Source organism: Miniopterus schreibersii (genome assembly GCF_964146895.1).
Source record: "Miniopterus schreibersii genome assembly, chromosome: 1".
NCBI classification, from domain to species: Eukaryota; Metazoa; Chordata; class Mammalia; order Chiroptera; family Miniopteridae; genus Miniopterus; species Miniopterus schreibersii.
In genome coordinates this window covers 153,829,078-153,853,295 of record NC_138101.1, presented here as the reverse complement: position 1 = coordinate 153,853,295, position 24,218 = coordinate 153,829,078, and the positions used below count along the sequence as shown (strand labels likewise).

Sequence of the window (24,218 nt, the reverse complement as noted above, 5' to 3'; positions counted from 1 at the left end):
TCTTAACAGTGAGGTAGAGAAACTTTTGTACCATTAGTTCTTCCTTTGTATCCTCTTCTGGCAAATAACCCCAGAAATACATGATCCAGGAATTACAACCCTATTAACTATTGAGGCCTAATTACAACATAGCACAATGATTTGCGCATCTCATTAAATTTTTGTCAAATTGATTTTTCTCCTAAGTTTTAATTTCAACACTTAAATTCTGAGTGTGTTTATATGTATTTAGTCTTCATAAGCTCATATAACATGGTCTTTAGCTCACAAGTTAAAAAAAATACAACCTGGCTCTCGTTTCTTTATGAAGGAAATATACTTCTAAAGTCCAAATAACTAATATATAATGTAATCATTCTGAAAATCTTAACTGGATTGCTCCCAGCAGGACACTTTCATGCTTGGTCTTGTGTTCTAGTTACATCATAGCATGTCTTTGGGACCCTGCACTTCCAGATATGGCCAGAGTTTAGCAACAGTAGCCTTTTAAAAACAAATTTCATGATACCAACAATACCATTTAGTTAATATAGACTAAACTTTAAACAAGGATAGAATAAATCTACTTTTAAGAACTATTTTGATTACTTTTATTTAAACTTACCATCAACTGAACACTGTCTTTCCCCAAAATATGCAGAATCTTGTAAATGCTTGCAAAGATTAAGGGGTAAGTGTAACCCCTCAATCTTTCTGTCCATTCCCAGGTCAAATAACCATAATTAGTAATATTAAGGACTAATGTTCAGTAGCATTGAAACAAAACCTACTTTCATTCCCATATATAAAACTTACTTTTTGACACAGCTTAAAAACATAGCACTTTATACTAAATATTTAAGTTAAAAATGCAATTGGCCAACTAAACTCTTCTTCAAGGCAGGAATGTGTTTTTTACTTCAAATATTTTCTCCACAGTACTGAGCTAAAGGTTAACTCAAGTACATTAACATCAGAGAAATATATAGAAGAAATATTAGCATAAAATAATGGCATACTTTGATAAATTAAAATTATTTGGAGAAAATATGGAGGATTAACTGGAAATGTATAACAGGAACTAATACAATTCCTAAGATGAATACACATTCATAATCTGGAAAAGAAACGACAAAGGATATTTGAAAACCATATGATGTGCAACTTCAAGAGATTGCCAGTATTCATCTGGAACAAAACTTGTCTGGACTAAAAAGCAGTTACATATTCGTAATGCTATGGTAAACAAGACCAGATAAATGTTTTCACCAAAAAGATCTGAAAAACAAAACAGGTAATTTTTGCACAAAAGTCAGGCAATTCTGTTTACAGAACTAAAATCTGCTGCCCTGGTTGGCCCCTTGCTCAGGCTCTGTTAAGGCACAGTAGTGAACTCTGACCCCTCCGCACTACTCTCAAAGCACACCTGGGCCCAGAGTTATATAAGGGCCAGAAACTCACCACTGGGTGATTTCCCACTCCTTTCATTTAACCAATCTTTCTTTTACTGTATGAAGAGAAAATAAATACTGAAAAAGAGATTGGGTCTTAGCCACATGGATTAGGTTATCCTATATGTGATTCTAATGGAAGAAACCAGCTAACAAATTACTAACTTAGGAAGCAACTCTTTGTAATATGTGCCAAACAGTGGCTTATAAAATGATCTGTACTTTTTTTAAAAAAAATTTTTAAAAAATTGACTTTAGAGATGGAGAGAGAGAGAGAGAGAAACACAGTATTTTTTTAAAATTTGAATTTAGTGCCTTGGCCGGTGTGGCTCAGATGGAGTGGCTTTCTGTGCACTGAAAGGTTGCAGGTTCAGTTCCTGGTCAGGACACATGCCTAGGTTGCGGTTTTGATCCCCGGTGGGGGAGTGTATGGGAGGGGATTGATGTTTCTCTCAAACATTGATATTTCTCTCTCCGCCTCCCCAATCCCTCCCTCCCCCCTCAGTAAAAATCAGTAAAGTATGTCCTCAGGTGAGGACAATTTTAGAAGTCCGAATTTATATTAGTCTATTGCAGCATTTCAAAACTAGTATCGGGCAACACAGTGCAACAGGCAACAAGGGAGTGGTACTGAAATATAGGGGGCTTTGACTTATTTAGCCTGGCCTGTGCTGGCTGCCTGAGTATTTGAGTTTGCAACCTACCTCTGATTCACTGTGATTCTTTGCTATTATTCTGGGTTCCTGCTAGTCTCCTCCCTTCTCATGAAACACATTTTAAATGTTTCTCAGTTGGTACATTTAACACAATATACATGTCCCACCTGAACTTTCATCTTCCAGAAACACTTAAAAACACCTCACTGGACTCTCTCTGCTGTTAGAAAACCTTGCCTTCCTCCCCTCGAACAATTGATCTTGAATACCTAAAAGTTCAACTCTAAGTCTGTTGAAAGCATGGTAATTGATTGTCGTTACTATCCTTAACCTTGATGGGATGCAACTTCTAACAAGCTGCAGGTTAGGGAAAGAAATCCCGAGAGCTGAGGCGCAGCTACCTCCCCCTCGTCCCCTCCCCAATCCTCCTAGCCTCACTTTTTTTTTTTTTTTTTTTAAATATATCTTCATCGATTTCAAATTGAGGAAGTGAGAGGGAGAGAGAAAGAGAAACATCAATGAGAGAGTCATTGATCGGCTGCCTCCTGCACGCCCCGGACCGGGGATCTAGCCCGCAACCCGCGTATGTGCCCTCTCACTTTTTTTCCATCTTCACTTTTCATTTAGCAAAAAGGTTTCCCCTTTCTTTTTTAAAAATTATTACAATTTTTATTGAATTTATAGGTTTCCCCTCTTGGTCTCAGGTTTCTGGAGGAGTAACGAGGCATTTTTTTTTGCCGCTCCTACGGTCCTTGTCACACAAAAGGCGTGCAGGCAATACTTAATGAGAAGTGCATCTTGATATTAAATACCCCCCGCCCCCAACTTGCTGGGGTGATTTATCTCCGGCCAACAGCACACCCAGACCAGAGAGAAGGCGGAGTGGGCAAATGAAGCAGGCGGAGTCAGAGCTGGTGCCTCCCCAGGAATCAGCCCCCCTAGCTGCTAAGGCTTGGGTAACTCTTGGCCTGGGTGCCCCCCTCCCTAAAACGGGGTGGCGTCGCGCCTCCTCACTGCGCACGGCTGGGGGAGGGCGGCGTTAAATAAAGCAGAAGCCGGTGCAGGGGGGGCGGCGGGGCTCGAGGATCCCGCCCGCCGCGAGCGCCCTTGGATTTCTTGGCACCCCACCCAGCAGATGGAGCCCTCGCTCCGAGCCCGCGGCTTCCCGCGCTCGCCTCCCCCGGGGCGACCCCGCCCCTCGCTCACCTCCGCGCCGCCCGGAGCTCTTCTGGGCGCCGACGTACAAGGCCGACTTTCTCTTCCGCAGCTTCACCTTCTCCTGGGAGCGGTTCTGGAGGCCGCGGAAAAAGAGGCTGCCGTCGCCGGGCTCCCGCTCCATTCCGCAGGGGCTGCGGCGCCTTCCGCAGAGGTAGGCTGGCGGAGCGCGCGCAGCTCGGGGGCTCACCAAGCTTGGCCCCTGCGAGCAGCCGTCCGGGGCAGGCGCAGAGGGCGCCGGGAAAGGGCAACTCTCGCCAGCCTCCGAAGGTGGCGGTTTCGCCGACGAGCGCTGCGGCTTTGGTCCGGGCTACGAAAGTTTGACCAGCGCTTGCCCACGCTTCCCTGAGGCTTTTCCTTCGGAGGGGATTGCTGCGGCCTTCGGTCTTGCGGTCTGTGCGCCGGAGACCCCGGAACTGCGGGAATGGTCGGGTCTCACCTGGGCCGGGACCGGCGGGGGCGGGGTCAGTGGCTGGGAGCGCGCGGAGCGGTGGGAGAGTGAGTGGTGGCGGGGCCGGTACAGGCATACCTCGTTTCGTTGCGCTGTGATTTATTGCGCTTCGCAGATATTGCGGGGTTGTGTTTGTTTTTTTGTACAACTTGGAGGTTTCTGGCAACCCTGTGAGGAGCGAGTCTATCGACGCCATTTTCCCCAAAAACATTTGCTCGCTTTATGTCTCTGTGTCTCATTTTGATAACTCAAAATATTTCAAACTTTCTCATTATTATATTTGTTATGGTGATCAGTGAGCTTCCATGTTACCATTGTAATTGTTTTGGCGCGCTTAGAACTATGCCCACGTAAGAGGAGGAGCTTAATGGATAACTGTGTGTGTTCTGACTGTCCTGCGGCCTGGCCAGGCCACCGGTTCTCTCTCTCTCCCCTGGCCTGCCTGTTTCCTGACATACAGCAATATTGAAATTTGGCCAGTTGATAATCCTGCAATGGCCTCTAAGTGTTCGAGTGAAAGGAAGAGTCGTACCTCTCTCACTTTAAATCAAAAGCTAGAAATGATTAAGCTTAGTGAGGAAGGCTTGTCGAAAGCTGAGATAGGCCGAAAGCTAGGGCTCTTGCGCCAAACTGTTAGCCAAGTTGTGAATGCGAAGGAAAAGTTCTTGAAGGAAATGGAAAGCGCCACTCCACTGAATACGCGGATGATAAGAAAGCGAAACAGCCTTATTGCTGACATGGAGAAAGTTTTGGTGGTCTGGATAGAAGATCAGACCAGCCACAACATTCCTTTAAGCCAAAGCCTAATCCAGAGCAAGGCCCTGACTCTCTTCAATTCTATGAAGGCTGAGAGAGGGGAGGAAGCTGCAGAAGAAAAGTTTGAAGCCAGCAGAGGTTGGTTCAAGAGGTTTAAGGAAAGAAGCCAGCTCCCTGACATAAAAGCGCAAGGTGGCGCAACAAGTGTCTTAACAGATGAGGAGTTGCTTCTTATGGATGAACAAAGAAAGTGGTTTCTTGAGATGGAATCTACTCCGAGTGAAGATGCCGTGAAGATTGCTGAAATGACAACAAAGGACTTAGAATATTACATAAATTTAGTTGACAAAGCAGCAGCAGGATTTGAGAGGATTGACCCCAACTTTGAAAGAAGTTCTATGGTGGGAAAAATGCTATCAAACAGTATCTCATGCTACAGAGAAATCCTCCGTGAAAGGAAGCGTCAGTCCAAGCGGCAAGCCTCGCTGTTCAGTCATTTTAAGAAATTGCTACAGCCACCCCAAACTTTAGCAACCACCACCCCAATCAGTCAGCAGCCATCAACATCGAAGCAAGACCCTCCACCAGCAAAAAGATTACGACTCGCTGCGGGTTCAGATGATGGTTAGCATTTTTTAGCAATAAAGTATTTTTTAATTAAGGTATGTACCTTGTTTTCTAAATGTAATGCTATTGCACACTTAACAGACTTCAGTATAGTGCATACAACTTTTACATGTACTGGCACAACAAAAAATTTGTGTGACTTGCTTTATTGTGATACTCTTTTTATTGCGGTGGTCTGGAACCAAATTGCAATATCTCCGAGGTATGCCTGTAATGATAATTATAAACGTGTTTGTGCAACATTTCACGGTTTGTGTGATCACACAATAACTGTTGAACGAGGTAGGCCAGGTAGAGATGATTTAGCCAGTTGTACGGATATGGAAAATGAGGTTCAAAAAGGTAAAATGACTTGGTCAGGGTCAGTTAGCCAGCTTAGTGACAGAAGGGTAACATTCTCCAAAGAGCAAATGGCCCCTTTTTTCTTTTCTTTTTTAACACTTAGCAGACATTGATCCAAAGCATGCTTGGTGATGTCCTCATTTATCTAGGTAATGGTAGAGTCCAGGAGAAAACAGGATTTTCTTTCCCAGATTAGTTTAAATTACGTTTTAGTGATATTAAGGGCAGGCTAGTTTCCAATTTCAGTTTTGCCACTAATGATTTTTGTGACCTTCAGGGTTGGTCTAAGGAGGCTGTGGAATATTGTTATAATAATGAAAAAGTAAATCCTTTGCTCTATTTTCCTCATTCATAAACAACTACCTAGTTTCTCCAAAGACTAAGATGTCAGCAAATAGTACAACTTTCCAAGAAGTAATAGAGTCTTAACTCCTCTATTGTTAGAAGTAAAACCAGCAAAATCTGTTATATTTTTGTCAAAAATGGATGGCAAAGGATTTATATTTGATGTCTACTTGTACTTAATAAAGCATCAAAGGAAATTCAAAAATTTTAGCCTGTTTTTTAAAAAACTATTGTTTTTAATCATACATATTGCCAAAAAATATGAGAGAGTAAAGATAGCTAATAATAAAAAGTAACATTTCTCTGTCTCCTATTTCCAGATGGATTGGTATGTGTTTAAAGTCAAAGAATATGGCCTGCCCTTGTCTCACTTCTTCCCTTTTAAATTATCCACTTAAAACCATTGAGAACATTCTGTAATAGGATTTAGCTTTGTTTTATACCATCCCCTAACGTTCATTTTCTATACTCCCTAAATATATATATATTTCTATTTTAGTTAAATCAATGTGATATTTACATATGACAAAAACACTGTTCACTTCAGAGCAAAGTAGTGACATGAAATCTTTAAAAAGGATCTTGTACTAACTTACTGCTTTGTTTTCCATTTTCTTTGTACACAGATCTGAAGAGATTTCCTGAGTGGAGTGTAATTTTTCAAAACCATCTTTGTTCCGTGTTGGCATTTGTTGAAAAAAATGTTTGGGAGATTGACTCTTCCACAACTGCTTTTTGCTAGCATCCTTGGAATTGCTGGAGGAATATATATTTTTCAACCAATATTTGAACAGTATTCAAGAGATCAGAAGGAATTAAAAGAAAAGTTGAAATTGGCAGAGAAATCAGAAGAGAAGAAATGTTAAAACTATGTGGAGTTGAACTGTAGTTGCTTCAAGTTCCATTGAAATTATACATTGACTTCTCAGATATATTTTAAACATAAATAAATCATAGATGATGATTCTTAAAACTAGCACTGTCAATGTTTACTGTACTTTTATTTGCCATTTTATGTCTTTTCACCAGGACAGATTAGTAATTTCCTTTTAATCAAAATGAATGTCTTAAGGAATATTTTGTTCCCTAGTACAGGTTTATTTTTCTGGGAATGCAGCATATATAGTATCATGGGATGACAGTCTAGACTGTATTTATAAAATAGCTGGGAATGGTGTTTATAGTGTTTGTAGATGAAGTGTATTAAGTCAACTGCCTCAGGCAGAATGCCTCTCAGTTAGCCTGCAGTTAGCCTTCACGTCTTTCAACTCCAGCCCTTTCTCACCCCAGGCAGGATGGAGGAGTAAATTGAGAATTGGGGTGGCCCAGATCAAATGAGGTTTTGAGGGGGTATATGGTGTTACGTAGGGTGGCAAATATGACACACATCTATTTAACCTGCTAAGCATATTTGCATTAATAATGGTGGTTAGGGAGGAGTTAATTTGTTAATGAAGCTATTATTCACATAGTTAAAGGGAGGTTTTGAGATTGCTAAGAACTGATACTACTTTTTTGGTTTGTTTATATATTTTTTCTTTTTTTGCGGGTTTTTTTTGATACCACTTTTCAACCTAACAGTCTTTTTTTTCTTTTTTTTTAAATATATCTTTATTGATCTCAGAGAGGAAAGGAGAAGAAGAGAGGGAGAGATAGAAACATCAATGATGAGAGAGTCATTGATCGGCTGCCTAGCCCACAACCCGGGCATGTGCCCTGACCAGGAATCGAACCCCAATCGTCTGGATCCCAGGTCGACGCTCAACTGCTGAGCCACGCCCGGCTGGGCTCAACCTAACAGTCTTAAACTTGTATTTTCAACAAGAGCTACAAATGTTGTCATATATGTACAAAGTGCTTTTTTAAAACTAAACTCATTTTTTAAAAATAAACATTTTTATTGATTTTTTTTCTTGAAAAGTAAATTAATTATAATTTAATCTAGGCTATTTATGTTGAATAGACAGCATGGGTAATTAAAATAAGTAAAGAAAGAATTATAAAATTAGTATGTTCATTAAAAAATCCAAACGATACAAAAATGAACAAAGTGAAAATTATACATATGTTGATTTAATCAACACATTTAACAGTGAGCAATTAAGACTTTAACACATATAAAAATATATAAAAATTTTAATTAATGTAGTAATACCAGCTATCTGACAGGCTTGGTTTTGCTTGGCTACAGGTAGACTGGGCTTCTGCTGTATGTGTCTTCTAATTGTGGGACCCAGGCTCTCGGAGCACCCCTTATCTGGGATATGACAGAGTATAGGATTGAGAGAATGAGAGGAAACATGGCATTGTAAACTGCTCAAGCAAATAATAGGACTTACCGCATTCTGTTGGTTTAGAACATGCCATGTGGTCAAGCCCAAAGTCAAAGGCAGGAACATAGACTCTTCCCACAGGGTGCACAGTCAAGTCACGTGACAATGGGCAGAAATACATAATCCTATTACAGCCAACAAATATAATCCTCTCTCTAACATCAAGTTAAATTGAATTGCTTTTGATCCCCTTGAGAAGGATGCATTAGTCAGTCTAGTAATCATATACTAACTGCCAGAGGATGAATCTTTTTTCCTAGTAAAAGATACTGCACCTATTCAAAGCCACAATGAGATACCACTTCACATACATTAGAATGACTACAATCAAAAGAGAAAATAAGTGTTGGCAAAGATGTGGGGAAATTAAAACCCTCAATTCATACACTGCTGGTGGGAATGTAAAACTAGCTGCTGTGGGACAGTTTGACTGTTTCTCAAAAAGTTAAACGTAGTGTTACCGTATGACCTAGCAATTCTAGATACATACCTAAGAGAAATAAAAACATGTCCACGCAAAAATTTGTACACGAATGTGCATAGCATCATTATTATTACAGCCAAAAAGTGGAAATAACTCATGTCTATCAACTGATGAGTGGATAAACAAATTGTGGTATATACACACAATGGAATATTAACTCTAACAAGAAATGAAATACTGATGCACGCCCAGCCAGGCGTGGCTCAGCGGTTGAGCGTCGACCTAGGATCCAGGCGATCGGGGTTCGGTTCTCGGTCAGGGCACATGCCTGGGTTGTGGGCTCGATCCCCAGTCAGGCGTGCAGGAGGTGGCTGATCAATGACTCATCATTGATGTTTCTATCTCTCTCTCTCCCTCTCCTTTCCTCTCTCTGAAATCAATAAAGATATTTAAAAAAAAATACTGATGCATACTACAACATGGATAAACTTTGAAAACATGAAAGAAGCTGGGCACAAGAGTGATTCTATTTGTATGATGTGTTCAGAACAGGCAAATGCATAGAGACAAAGATAGTGGTTACCAAGGACTAGGAGAAAGAAGGGATAGGGGGTGACTGGTAATGGATATAGGATTTCGGTGATGAAAATGTTCTAGAGCTAGATAGTGGTGAGCACTTTTTTGAATACATTAAAAACCACTGAATTGTACACTTAAAAATACCTTGAATCTATTAACTATCACACAGATCTCTATTGGTCAATACACCCTGGTTGCACTCCACCTTTGCTTCCCAGTATAGTACTTATGTCCTGCTGTCTGTCCTTTGCCATTCAGAAATTCTTTTTATTTCTAATTGATTCTAGGAAGCCCTGTTGCAGCAGCAGCTTCTGTCAATTTGTCCCTAAAAGACAACCACCACTGAACTTTACAGAGATGTCAGTGGCCTCCTCAGCAGTACATTTACCCTTACTAGTGCCTCAGCGAAAGGAGTATGATCAGGGCCTTCCAGGTAACATCCTCAGGTGGTGGCTTCTCCAGTCTCATTACAAATCCATTCTAACCCCAAGATCAGGAGTGCAGGATAGGGGAAGACAGAGTTAGAGGGGAAAGCCAAGACGATGATAGATTATCAGTGGGCCACTAGATTTGATCCTGGGGGGGTTTCTGAAGAGACTTTTAAACGTTTTTTAAAACTATTATTTTGAAATAACTTTGGACTTAGAGAAAAGGTGGAAAAATAGTAAGAGGAATTTTTATATACCTGCTATTCAGATTCCACGAATGTTAACATTATACATTTGATTTAACCTTTCTTCTCTCCATATTTATGCATGTATATATATATACACAAACACACATTATTTTTCTAAACCCATGAGACTAAGTTGCCCACATGTTGCCCTTCACCCCTAAATATTTCAGTGTGCAAGTCCTAAAAACAAGGATATTCTCTTTCCTAATTACAGCATAATGATCAAGATCAGGAAGTTAAGAATGATATCTCAGATTTTATCTAAATTCTGCCAAGTCCCATTAATGTTCTTCAGAGCAAAAGAGATTTTTCCCCCCTGCTCTGGGAACTAATCCAGGATCACATTTGAATTTAGTTGTCATGTCTCTTGGGTTTCATTTATTCTGTAGCAGTTCCTCACTCGTTCCCTTTCATGACACTGACATTTTTAAAGAATACTGGTCTATTGTTTTAGAAAATGTTTCTTAATTTGGGTCTGTTAATGCTTCCTCATGATTAGGTAGATTCAGGTTATAAAATTTTGGTAGGAATACTGCAGAAATGATGTGTCAGTATGATTCACAGATTCCTATTTTATTCCATGTGTTACAATCTATGACTATCACCAGGGCTGACTGCATGATTTGTGGGGCGCAGTGCAAAGTCAGAATGCAGGGCTCCGGGTGGGGATGAGTAAGTTTCCTTATAGGCCCACCACTCCAATCCCGGAAAATGGGCAACCCCCAAGGGATGGCAGCCTGCATGCCAGGGTGTTCTTATTCCTGGGTGGTGGTGAAAAGAGGCCCCTGATGATGAGTGGCACAGGGAATGTGTCATGGCACTGCCTCCTTGCCCACCCCATGGTGCCGTGGGGCATGTGCCCAACCCTGGCTCCTCCTGCACTCCCTCCCAGTCCCCTGTCCCGGTGGAAGGTGATGGTTGAATGTGGGCTTCCCTCAGCCAAGGTGACCCAGTCAGTGCCCTGGAGCAAGGCAGGTATGCAGGGCTGGGCAAGGCCCAGGGGACCAGGGGTGAGGAGTGGGCAGTGGCAGGAGTCAGAACCATGTGTGAGCAGACTCCAAGCCCCCAGCATGCTTTATTTTGCCATCAGATTTCACTTGTAAAACAAATTTAAAGATATAATTATTAAGAATTTTATGATGGCAACTCCAGAGCACTAAAATTCTGAGTGCGGGACCCTGGGTGACATGCAAATTGCATGACCACAAAACCAGCCCTGACACTATTTATTGTGATGTTCAACTTGACCCAGATTCGGCTAGTGGGAGCCCCTTCAAACTGGCTACTGCATCCTTTTTTTTTTAAAAAAAATGTTTATTTCAGATATGAAAAGTAATGTTTAAAATTATCTGAAAATTATGTTCAGTTTAACAAATACAAAACAAGGCTTCTAAAAATTACAAGTAGATATAAAATGCTTAAGAATATACTTTGACATTCACAATGTTCAAAGTGAGCATTTTTGAAAAATTTTGTTAACATGGCTTAAAAACGAAAATATACTCACAGTCCTAATTAAAATAAATAAGTTCTAATTAAAATAAACAGTCCTCTCCCGGGATGGATCCTGTGGCCTTTTGACATGTACGTGTCATTCTTTGAGCACTTCCTTACTTTCTGGATCATCCTTTTCTCTCTTAGACCAAGTATTTTTTTTTTTTTTGAAAATGGATACAAAATTCACATAAAAAATTATTTTAAGTTGTCCAATTCTGTGGTATTTACTACATTCACAATGTCGTGCAACTATCACCTCTATCAAGTTCCAGTATATTTTCGTCACCCAAAAAGAAAGTCTGATGGCCCTTCTCTCATCTGGGGAACGCCCCTTGAAACCATCACCCTGTGGTGAAATCTGTTATTTCTGACTCTGAGATCACTGTGTTATATTTGCCTGGAAATACTAGATTGAATGTATATTCGATATCTGGTAATTTCATACAGTTATTCTGTATGTGATTTTGCAAACTGGACACATACCTGAGAAGCGAATTGTACTGGGCGGTGCAAACTGAGTAGTTACAGACTGGAAAGACCATGGGGCTGGGAAGGTGGGCCTGGGACAGCTGCATTCCTCCTGCAAGCAGAGGCTGATCAGTGAGAGAGGACAGATGAGAGAAGGTCTGGGGCTTCCAGTCATCTACTCTGCTTAGAAGTGGAATTATTTGGTTATTTGGTTCAGAAGTGCTTTTGCTGAGAGCTCAGAGGGGCAAGCCCAAGACCACTGTTCATACCCCCAGACCACTGGAGGAGAAATCTGGCTGCCTCCGAGTGGGAGCCTGGTGGCCTGAGCCTATTTCCCAGCCGCCGGTCCAAGCAGGCCCACACAGGCCCGTTGCGCTGAGAGAAGGAAGCTCTGGGGGGCAGCAAAGGCTCACAGATCTCTCCTTACTGTATTATTATTATTATTATTATTATTATTATTATTATTATTATTGTTATTATTATTATTTTAACGAATTGCGCTAACACTCTCAGAAATTTAACTTAGAGTGCTTTTACAATCCGAACTAGACTGTATGACCAGAGACCCCGTTTGTCACCCCCACCCCCCAACCCCGTTATTTCAAATGCCGGAGCTTTCCCTTGTCCTACGAAGGACATGCCCAGGCCGGGGCGAGTGAGCAGCTGGCGGGCGGGATGGACAGTGGCCGAGCCGGACACCTGGCTGGGAGCCCCCCCCCGGAGCCCCAGGGGCTTCAGGATCCCGGGGTGCGCTGCCTTCGCCGCTGCTCAGCACTTCTGGCCGCAGTGGAAGCACCGACCGCTGCCCTAGGAAACACCTTTAGAAAACGGCTTTGGGAGGAGGCGGTTTGGGGAGAGTCGTCAAGCCCTAGGTCGCGGGCTCAGATCCTGGAGCGGCGCGTAAATGCCGCCCTGTGATCAAGACGCAAACAACGCCCTGCGGTCTCGCCCTGCGGGAAAGGGCAGCGGAGACCTGGCCGGGCCGGAGGAGGCGCGCGGACCGCTCGGCGGCTCGGGGCGCCCCGGCAGGCGCGGCGGGTCTGCGGGTCTGCGAGCGGGGAGTGCGGGCGCGCGGGCGGGCGGGGCGCTCCGCGAGGTGACCGAGGAAGCGGGAGGTGCAGGGCGGAGAGGAGGTCCCGCCCCACCTCGCTCTCCTTTACGGGAAGTGATGTGGGGCCAGGCGGCAGATACCCGCCAGGACCCAAAAAAGGCCGGCAGCGAGCGCCGCGGCGCGGGGAGGCAGAGCGACGCGGACGGCGCTGAGCCAGGTGAGGCGCCTCGGGCCCCGGCGCCCCGGCCCCGCTGCACCCCGGCCCGAGGGGTGGCGGGCGCGCGGCGTCCGGCCCTGGGGCTGGGCTGGGCAGGAGGCTTCGGCTCCTTCTCTCCCGCCTCTGGGCGCCCGAGCTGCCAGGAAAGTTGCTTTGCTGCTCCCAGGCCCTGGATGGCAGGGCGCAGACCCCACGATGACAGCCGCCCGGGGTGGGGGTCTGCTTGGGCACGTGGTGCTGATGCAGCCTCGTCCCGGGTTGGGAAGGGGGGCCGAGGTCAACTCCGGTGGCATCCAGGTGCGAGGTCCCCACCAGTGGGGGAGGAAACTTCACTGGGAGGAGAGGAGGAAGGTCCCAGGCCTCCGGCACCGACCTCTAGGTCTTTCCTCCCCCTTTGCGGTTTTCGGTTGAATGATTGAACATCCGAACAACAGCTTTGTTGGTCAGGGTCTGGACTGCAAGCTGGAGGGGTGGGAGGGGGTTCCCCCTTTCTCCCAGAAAGCTCTACCTGCAGCCAGGCCCTCAGGTACCGACAGGCGGTACTGCTGATGTGATGACAGGTTCCCCTAACTGTTGCCAAAGGCTGGTCTCTGTCCCAATAGATCACAGATTAAGCAAAGCCAGGCCTGAAGGGAAGGAAATCTTGTGAGCCCTTGACTTTGCCTTCGCCGCCCCTGGCTCCTGCCGGCCACCTGGGCCACATGGCCTCGGAGTCTTCTGCCACAGGCTCTGTTCCTTGCCTCTGTGGGCTAACAGCTGTTTCTTCCCTCCTGGATGGCTTCTCACTTCATGGTTGGCTCATCAGTCAGATATTGGGAGGGGCAAGCTGTGTTATGCCATATACGCTCCCTGTAATTATTGCTGATTTAATTTGTTGGTGTTTCACTGTTCCTGTTCCTTTTTTTTTCCCCCCTTAAAAACTTGCCTTGGGGTTGGGGGAACAGGCACAGTCTGGAAAACAGGGTTTCTGCAGATGGTTGGAAATGAATGAAGGTTAATATAATGCTGAAAGAACGTGACTGAGGATCATTCTTTTCTATATTTCATGTTGCTTTTCATTCCCGCTTTCTTCCTTTCCTTTTTTTTCTTTCTCTCTCCCTCCCTCTGTCCTTCCTTAATTTCCATGGCCTGCCTTGATTTTTAATTCATTTATTTTTTCTTTTGTTGCTTGTGCTTTTGGTGTCAAATCTAAGAAAGCATTGCCAAATCTAAAGTCATGAAGACTTATGTCTGTGTTTTCTTCTAAGAGTTTTATAGTTTTAGCTCTTACATTTCAATCTTTAACTCATTTTAAGTTAATTTTTGTAAATGGTATGAGATTGGGGTCCAACTTCATTCTTTTGATGTTGATATCCAGTTTTCTAGCACCATTTGTTGAAAACACGATTTTCCCCTCTTTGAAAGGTCTTGGTGCCTCTGTTGAAAATCAGTTGACTGTAAATGTGAGGGTGTATTTCTGACCTTTAAATTCTACTCCATTGATCTATAATGCCTTGATTACTGTAGCACTGTAGTAAGTTTTGAAAATCTTATTGGTTCTACTTTGAGGGTGGATCTAGAATAATAACCATTTCTTACCATCTCCACTGCCACCATCAGATTCCTATCATTTCTGCCACCTGGATCACTGCAAAAGTGATCCTCCTACAGGGCCACCCTGCTGCCACCCTCACCACTCTATAGTCTGTTCTCAACACAACAGCTAGAGTCACTCACTTCTCTGCTCAAAACTCTTCAATGGCTTTGAGAGAAAAACAAAATCTCATCATGGCCTACAAGCCCCTTACATGGTATGTGGCTTCATCTTCTATTACTCTCTCCTTTGCTTTCTCTGCGTTAGCCAGGCACACCTCAGGACCTTTGCACTTGCTGTTTCCTTTGCCTCGAATGCTCTTCCTTCAAATGTCTGCATGGCTTTTTCACTCATTTCATTGAGGTCAAAAGTAATTTCTGTATAGAGGCCTTCTTGAACCATCCCATCTAAAATAGCATCCCCACCCCTCTCATCATTTTCCTCTCCCTTTCCTTCCTTGTATTTCTTTAGATTATCTCTAATACTGTCCTCCATATCTCCTCCCTATCCCTCACAATGTTTGTCTCCAACGAGTAGGTTACACGCTCCAGGAAGGTCAGGAATTTCTCTTGTTCACTACCATGTGCATAGCATTTAGAATGATTTCTGGCACATAGTAAGCACTCAAAAATGTACTGAGTGATTGAAAAGGGAATGGGAGACTGAGAAATGGGTATCGCTTTGCCATTTCTCTCTCACTATTTCTTCCCATTTTTATATAAGAGAACCAATGTTCATAGTTACACTAACATCTAAGTCTCTCCTCTTCTATCCCGTTTTCCCTGGGTTAATGGCCTTGCCCTCCTTGGAAAGGGAAAGGTCAGATATTTAGAAAGATGGGGGCTCTGTTCTCTGCAGCCTGGATAGCTTGGGCAGGGGCATTCAGTACCTGTCTCCAGTGATTCCATCTCTTGGGCTGGTCTAGGGAGAGAATGAAATTCTTTGGAAATTCAGTAAAATGGAAATTCATTTCTTGATGAATACTTTGTACTGCAGTGAATTAATCTTTCTCTGGCATCCACCTGAAATTGCCAACTTGGAAACCCATTTTGACACTTAATCAGGAGACCGCCGTGCTAACGAGGCACCTGACATTTAATTAAAGGACTACTTCAGACCGTCAGCTGTTTATGTGTATGTCCGTATTTCCGCGACAGACTGTAATATCCTGGAGGCCTGACTTCAGCTCATTTTGGAGTCTTACACTGCAAGGTATCTTAGACAAAAGGAATGTTCGATAAACTCCTGCTAAATGAACCAATAAGTTAATGAATAAACCTGGAGTTATTTTCATCATTGGAAACTTCTGATCCATACATTTAATTTTTCTTAGCCAATAGCTCCAAGTACCTTGTTTTTGTCCACCTTGTCCTGCTGCTGCTGACAGAGCAGCATTGGCTGCAGTTGAGCGGGTTTCCTTGCTGCTCTTTCCCAGTGAGAATTGAATTAATTGGCCTACAGTGTATGGTAATTAATCGTTTATGTTATTTTAAAAATTGAATCTGCCTTCCACTGTTATTTAAACTTATCTTGAAAGGTGCTCTATTTATATCTTCACTGCAAAGTGTGAAAAAGAATTATTTTTACATATATTTTATATACATATATTTTTTCTAATAAATTATGATTGGTTTGCTATCTCCTAAAAAACAAAGCAAGGCTTGCATGTTTAGAGTGTGAACCCCTATTTAACTAGATGGAGGGGATCCTTTCACATTTATATGTGTATCAAATCACCACGATGTACGCTTTAAGTAACTTATAATTTTATTTATTTTTTCAAAATAAATTACAATTTTATGTCAATTATACCTCAATAAAGCTGAAGTCTTAAAAAAAAGTGTGAGCCCCTAAGAAGCAAGATTGTCTTGCCATTGTGAAAACAAGATTGCCTTCTGAAGAGAGTAATTTTTCCCTTTCCCTGCCGTCACTTTTTGTGCCTTGTGCTGTTTTGCTTGGATCATATTTGTTCCTCTGCCTCTAAGTCAGGAAGCTTGAGTTTATGATCTGGTTTCCGTTAAGCTGATTACCTTGGGAGCAGACGCGAGCACTGAGTTGGGGGAAGAGATAAAGGGTTTGTAATTAACTTTATGTCCATAGGGTGAGATGTGTGAAGCAGTGAGCATCCAGCCTGTTTGGCCTCCTGTCTGCTCCTGCAATACAGAGAGGCACACAACATTCTTTTTCTTGTATGATTGAGGTCTACTAGCACTCTTTTTTATTTAAATTTAAATATATCTTTATTGATTTCAGAGAGAGGAAGAGAGAGGGAGAGAGAGATAGAAACATCAATGATGAGAGAGTGGTCATTGATCCGCTGCCTCCTGCATGCCCCCGACTGGGGATCGAGCCCGCAACCCGAGCACGTGCCCTGACCAGGAATCCAGCCGAGGTCTCCTGGATCCTCGGTTGATGCTGAACCGCTGAGCCACGCCTGGCTGGGCAGCACTCATTTTATTTACTGCCTCATTTACTCAAGAGGAATGTTGAAAGTTATTCCTCCTTTCCTGTTTCTGTTTGTTTGTTTTTTCTCTATACATGCCACTCTTGAGAAGGTCTCCCATTTAATGCCTCAGCCACATGCATGGAATCAGATTTCTGATTTTTAAAGTTGAACTTTTAAAAAAGTTATTATATTTTTCTTTTTTCCTTTTATCCTCACCTGAGGATTTGTGTTTTTTTGATCTTAGAGAGGAAAGGAGAGAGAGAGAGAAAAAGAGGAGGAAACATCCATGTGAGAAAGATTGATCTGTTGCCTCTTATATGCACCCTGACCAGGGATCGAACTCGCAACCTTTTTGGTGTATGGGATGACGCTCCAACCAACTGAGCCATCCAGCTAGGGCCTAAAGTTGAATTTTTAATGTGGGGTCGGAGGTAGGGTGCAAGATTTAGCACCAAAAAAAATTTTTAAATTACATTTTGGATAAACAATGAATAATTTTTTACTATATATCCCATGCAATATTTGGGACATACTTATATTTTAAAAGTATTTGTTGTCTTTATGAAATGCAAATTTAACTGTGTCTTATATTAAATCTGGTCACCCTAGTCGGGTCAACCCATGCTTATGCACAGGTAATACATTGATCATGATAATGTTCAAAGAATGACTGAGCTCATTTTGGTGACTGCTCATGTGTCCATCTTAAGGATAGAGAGGACTTATAAACTCAAAAAGTATTAGAACAAGAAAGAAGTTGGAGAAGATTTAGTTTTGCTCTAGATTTTTGTAGTTAAGGAAATTCACATCCAGAGACATTAAGTTACTCTGTAAGATCACAGAGTTAGTGGCAGAGCCAGAACTGGAACTCTAGGTCCTGTGGTTGGTCTGCTGCATAATGTATTCCCTTAAGAGATCACGTATAAATTGCTTATGTTTTCGTGTTGACCCTCAATTACTTTTGTTGCCACTGTCGCATGATTACTCCAATATCATGCTCTCCTCCCAGTGCCCATATGCAATATGTGGCAGACAAAGCCATTCTCATGAGACACCCTTGATTTTTTTCAGAGGGCCATATGATTATCGAAAGCTACTGCTTGGTTGTATTCCCTGCAAAGATGCCAAAAAGCCTGTCGTTCTTTTAATGTATTTTTATTCCTCTTAAGGTCTTGTTAATATTTTTGTCCCTTTTGAATTTTTATTGTAGGATGCTTCGATTAAGGTGCACTTTGAGTAATTCCACAATAGCTGAGTATGGTCTTACTGAAAGCCTGCTTGCTTTGTGTGGCCCGCTCCTGGGGAACTCCTCGTCCTTCTGTATTTTGTAGAACAAATATGGCAGATATGTGGTAAAGACCCATGGAGGTAGATGATAGGTTTATGTGACTTGCCCTTTAGAGATGTGTCCTTGTAAAAACACTGGACACATCCTTATAAAACACTGGACTTGTTTTATTATTATAATAAAATCATTTGTATCTGTTTAAGAAAGTTGCCTTGAAAATGAACATGCATCTTCTTACTGCCACTAGAATACCACATTTCAGAGCCACTAACCTTGTTTTTTCAGTTTTGTTGATTAATTCATAGAAAGTCTTACCAGCTGCCAGGTCAAAGCATAATAATAAAATTGGTTGCCAAGAGACTAAAAGATCTGTTCATTATTATTAACTGCAGTTTATCCTGCCCTGATTCCACCACCTGGGAGCTGATCTCAAGTCTTATCTGGGTTGGCTGATTATGTATTTCCTGTGTATTTATATCATTAAAAGCAAAGACAGGGTCTCCATCAGTTAACTAAAGGTGCTGGTGAGGTATTTTTATTGTTGCTGGATTACCCCTAATGTGGGAAAAATGAGACATATAGGAATAGGTCATGACTTAAATGTTCATTTGAGATATCTAAGAATTTTAAAATATAACCCACGGTCATGGTCATGGTCAGGATTTCTTTGTTTCTTGCAATGTGACTTTTCATAATGAATCTCACCGCTGTCAGAGAGTGACCCTAAGACTGAGTAAAAGGGTTTAGCAGCCCTTGGAAAGATAAGGTGTTGTCCTTCCGATCAGATACTGGAGACCAAACGTGGTCCAGCAAGCTGCTGGGTGTTCCTGTCTGGGCCTCTGTCATCAGGGGCAAGGCCAGCCCCCCCCCCCCCCCTTTGCTTCGGCACAGGGCTGAGCAGTGGGCTGTGCTGTTTCCTCAGGGAGTGACTCACCCCTGTGTCCCTAGCTCCTGCTTGATTACAGAGGAACCAACAGAGCTGGGAATTAGTAGTTTGGTTTTTAGTCTCCAATGTTGCCGATAATTAACTATGTGATATTACACCAGTGGTTCTTAATTGGGGCTGATTTTGACCCCCTCATCCCCAGGGACCATTTGGCAACATCTGGAGACATTTTTGGTTGTCATGACTGGGGAGCTACTGCTGGCATCTAGTGGGTAGAGGCCAGGGATGCTGCTAAACATCCTACAATGCACAGAACAGCCCCCCATGACAAAGGATTGTCCTGCCCAAAGTGTCAGTGGTGCGGAGGCTGAGGAACCCTGCATTAGACAAACCACTGAGCCTCTCTGGCCTGCAGCTTCCCGAATTCCACATTTTCTCCATCACATTAAGTTCCTAAGCCTAACTGTACCACTGTTGTCTTTCTAATCTCTCCCTCACCCCAATTCTAAGTTATTAAATGTAGAGTAGGGCCCAGGACTGAGAACCCCCGCCCTCGGGGACCATGTGGAGTGAGGTCCTTGTGGAGAGGTCAGGTTGGTCATTTGAGAGGAGTGGACCCTGTGGGGACAGCCTGCCAATAGGAAGTGAGAGCCAGGCTGCAATGCCCGTCTGCCATGTGATTTAGCATAGGTCGGGGGACCTGCCAGAGAGACCACAGAGAGCATTGTGACTGAAGACTTGGTGCCTAAATCCCTCAGAGACCTGTATGCCCAGCACCTCAGATGATGAGTTCTCAGACGACCCGGAGTGTCTGCTTCCCAGAGTCCCCCTGGCCCCCACACCCATGTGCCAGAGGTGCCTCAGACCCAGAGTTTCCAAAGGAAACAATAAGACTGGACAGTTTCTTCATTAGCACCCCATTTCCTGGTTAACCAGAGCCTCTCTGGGAGATTAAAAGTCAACGACAAAAACCCCTACCCTGAGTCATCAGCCCAGTTTCCACTTAGATTAGGAAACCTCGCTTGTTACACCTACGGCATCGTGCAGTGTAAGGGCCAGTGGGCACCTTGGAAACCGCGCAGGGCAGGCTCCCCTCCCCCTCAGAGGTTCCGAGCTGTGCCAAGGTCATGTGGCGAATTGATGGCACAGAAGGTTTCAGAAGACAGATCTGCTGAGTCCCCATTGTGTTAATTTCATATCCTTATGCTAATATTTCTTTTTTTTTTTTTAATATCTTTATTGATTTCAGAGAGAGGAAAGGAGATGGAGAGAGAGAGGTAGAAACATCAATGATGAGAGTCATTGATTGGCTGCAGCCCGCAACCCGGGCATGTGCCCTGACTGGGAGTCGAACCCCGATCGCCTGGATCCTAGGTCGACGCTCAACCACTGAGCCCCGCCCGGCCGGGCATATGCTAATATTTCTTGATTGTAACCAGTTGTAAGACGGGCAGTCCAAAATTCAGTTTTTCAAAGGAAGTAACTTTCAGATGGAACTTGACCAACAACCAGGGTCTCCTGAACCCTTGCGCAGCATCACAGGGAGCGACACAGATGTATTATATCTCCAGAAATATTTGTATGCCCGCTGTGGCTATGTGCCAGATACCAGGCAAAGGCCATCATTTCTTGCCTGTCTTGCTGCTTTTTTGAAGCTGTTCTTACCTCCGTCATTACCCCCTGTCCCCTAGCCCATTCCTCACACAAAGCCAGTGATCTTTAAAAAACGTAAATCAGATCACATCCTTGTTCTGTTTAAAATGCCTCAGCCGCTTCCCACTGCAGTGGGTATAACGTCCAGATGTTCTAACCCCCTCCGGGAGGGTCTGCGCGCTGAGCCCCCCCCCGGCCTCCGTGCCTTCCACTCAGCCCTGCGCCTCCATCCGCCGGCCTGGTCCACTTCCTCGCTGCTCCTCGGAGATGCCAAGCTCATTCCTTCCTCCCAGCTTTTGCGCTTGCCCTTAACTCCTTCTCAATGCTTCTTCTCCAGATCCTCACCTGGCTGGTCCTGTGGCGTCATTCAGATTTCATTTCAGACGGTACCTCGTCTAAGAGGCCTTCCTTGATCACCCCGTGGAAAGTAGCCATCCCGTCACTCTCTATCCTATTATTGTGTTATTGTCTTCACAGCACTCATTACTATTTGAAATTATTTCATCTTTCTGTTCGCTTGTTTATTGTCTGTCTCTTCCTGCTGAAGTGTTTTGACCAGAAGGGCAGGGCCTTTGTTTTGTGAACTACTGTATGCTTAGCTCCTAGAGTAATGCCTGGCACATGGTAGACGCTGAGTTAATGAGTGACTGACAGAGGAAGTAAGTAAGCGGTTGGTGTTAGTTAGGAGATTGCTAGACAAATTTAGTCCTAGGTAATTCCTGATCTGTCTTACACATTGGGCTTTATTTTTTAAACTAAAACCAGAGTGCAAGTTTATTGCTACATGAGAATAGGAACTGTTAAGCAGACTAGTTTCTTTGCTTTGAGGGCTAATGTACTCGCTTCCTGCAGTAAAAGCTCCGTGGGAAGCAAATAAAAAAGAAGGCTACTTGGGAAGCATAGACTCAGGGCACAGGGACTTAGAAATCAAAAAGATCAGAGAGCTCTAATGCTGGAAGAGGCCAGAGAGGTCACTGTGGTGATGGGGCCTCAAAGCTGCCTGCCCAGGAAGATCACACAGGAAGATTTTGTTTAAAACATACCCACAAAAAAGAACAACACATTTTCAGTCTCTCTTTGGAGATTCTAATTTTTGAGGTTTGGTGATAGGTCTGAGGAATCCATGTTTTATTTAAAATGCTGCTGTAGTGATAGTACACAACCAGGTTTAGGAACTGGTGACCAAGCTCACCTCTGTTCCCAGTGAATAAACTGAGACTCAGAGAGATCATGGGCCTCCCTCAGGGCCATACATCTAGTAGGGGGCAGGTGGCACTTAGCTCTCCCAGTCTTCTCTCTGTGCTTTTCAAAAACCAGTAAGAATGCTAAGTGACATAAATCAGACAGAGAAAGACAAATGCCATATGATTTCACTTATTTGTGGAATCTAAAGAACAAAATAAGCAAAATAGCAACAGACTTATAGATACAGAGAACAGACTGATGGTTGAGAGTAGAGGGGTGGAAGGCTGGGTGAAAAAGGTGAAGGGATTAAGTACAAATTGGTAGTTATAAAATAGTCACAGGATGTAAAATACAGCATAGGGAATATAGTCAATAATATTGTAATAACTTTATGGGACCAAGTGGGTGCTTGAAGTATCAGGGTGACCACTCTGTAAAGTACATGATTGTCTAAACACTATGCTATACATCTGAAACTAATACAGAATAATACTGAATGTCAACTGTAATTGAAAAATGAAAATTAAAAAGAAACATAGAAAGAGAGATTCTCAGGAACAGAGGCAGCACAGCCTCGGAAATTGTTGGTTTATTACTGTTTTCTTTATTTACATGTAACTAACCTGCCTGGTGTCAAACAGGAAATGCATACAGCGCAGTTTTCTTTTTTTTATTACCAAGTGCCAGATCAGTTAGATTTTAGATCCTGGGGCTGTAGCATGATGATCAAAGCGTGGTTCTGGGACCAACAGCATCAGCACTGTCTGGGAGCTTGTGAGAAATGCAGATTCTCGGCCCCACCCCAGACCTACCGAACTGAAACTCTGGAGAAGGGCCCAGTCTAGTTGAAAGCCATCCAGGTGATTCTGATGCACAGTGGAGCTTGAGAACCACTGTCCACCGGGACATTTTAATAGCCAACCACTGGTTAGAGCTGCTGGCCTCGGCCTTTTAGTTGGTGACTCATTAAACCCCAGGCTTTAACTTAAGCCAGCCATCTGCTTTCTTTGGTGGCATTGATTCAAAACAGGGACTATAGTTATAAATCTTCATTAGAGTGCCAAACACACAAGAAAGGAGAGGGATGGATTAACACTACTGAACACCTGCTGTCTGCAAGGCACCATGCTTGAGGCTCTTACATGTTATCTCCTTTATTCTCACAACCATCCTGCTATGGAGGTATTATTACCCCTCTTTTATAGATTTGGACTCTGAGGCTGGTAGTGGTTAAATGTGATCTTCCCTATAGGTTATTTGCCCAGCTATAGTTGTACATTTTGCTGTTTTCTCCCTAGAGCAGCTGCACTCAAACCTTATTGTGCATAAGCAGGAATCCCCTGGGAAGCTTGTTGTAAATGCAAATGCCCAAATGTCCCTCTCAAAGATCCTAATACAGAGGCCTGGGTAGAACTCAGGACTTTGGATTTTCATCAGGTGACCCCCCCATCCCCCTAAGTGATCCAGTTGTCAGAGGCATCAGACCAGACTTGGAGAAATTCTGTCCTGGATCCATTCATTCTTGCCCCAGTGGTGGGACCAGATGCCCTCGAGGCTTCTCTGAGGCTCTGTGGTTCTCCAGGCCTTGTTCCCGGGCCTTGGGCACTGGGTGGGAATGTTGGCAGAAGAAATATGAGCACGGGTGGAGGGAGCTTGGGAGCCCATATGGAGAATCTCTCCCCTGCCCGGCTGCTCATTCTGTTTTTGCTGCCTGTCAGAGAGTTCCCAGGCCATGTGTTGGCTTTGAGTAACTTACGATCCTCTCCGTTATCGGCCCCTAATTGTGCAACTTTTCTTATAGCAATTTCGCCCTTGTGTTGGTGGGGTGCAGGGATGTGAGCAGTTTTCTCCAGGCTGTAATGAATATCTACCGAATACTGAGTTACTTGAGCTTTTGAGGTCAGAAATGGTGTTTCATCTGTGAAATGATAAGAGCCTTTATTTTTCAGGGATAGAATTGACACATTTAGTGAATGAGTTGTCAGTCCATTAGGTGAATGTGATTTGGTGCCATTCTGAAGGAAAAAAGTATGATGCAAATTTAAAAGAAAATTTCAGGTAGGACGTCTGATGTCCTTTGTGAGGGAGCTTGCTGATTTCTGTCTAAAAATTTAGAAGCA

General features: G+C 43.5%; 3 protein-coding genes across 3 annotated transcripts in view; all 3 read left to right on the top strand.

The window, feature by feature from the left end:
* The window catches only part of CCPG1 (cell cycle progression 1), a 68,323-nt gene extending 61,525 nt beyond the window's left edge, over nucleotides 1-6,798 (top strand). Inside the window, exons 12-13 of the mRNA XM_081122673.1 lie at nucleotides 3,354-3,455; nucleotides 6,449-6,798. Of these exons, the coding sequence (XP_080978799.1) occupies nucleotides 3,354-3,455; nucleotides 6,449-6,564 (218 nt within the window). The 3' untranslated portion in view covers nucleotides 6,565-6,798. The remainder of the gene's footprint in view (nucleotides 1-3,353; nucleotides 3,456-6,448) is intronic.
* On the top strand, nucleotides 6,524-6,798 carry PIGBOS1 (PIGB opposite strand 1; the record flags this gene model as incomplete). The annotated part of the gene is made up of 1 exon (XM_081122701.1): nucleotides 6,524-6,798. The coding sequence occupies one exon, from the start codon at nucleotides 6,524-6,526 to the stop codon at nucleotides 6,686-6,688; it is 165 nt and encodes a 54-aa protein (XP_080978827.1). The 3' UTR covers nucleotides 6,689-6,798.
* Nucleotides 6,799-12,835: 6,037 nt separating this feature from the next.
* RAB27A (RAB27A, member RAS oncogene family) overlaps nucleotides 12,836-24,218 on the top strand; it is a 68,400-nt gene continuing 57,017 nt past the window's right edge. The window contains exon 1 of the mRNA XM_081133150.1: nucleotides 12,836-13,067. The gene's annotated coding sequence lies outside the window, so the exon portion shown is untranslated. The remainder of the gene's footprint in view (nucleotides 13,068-24,218) is intronic.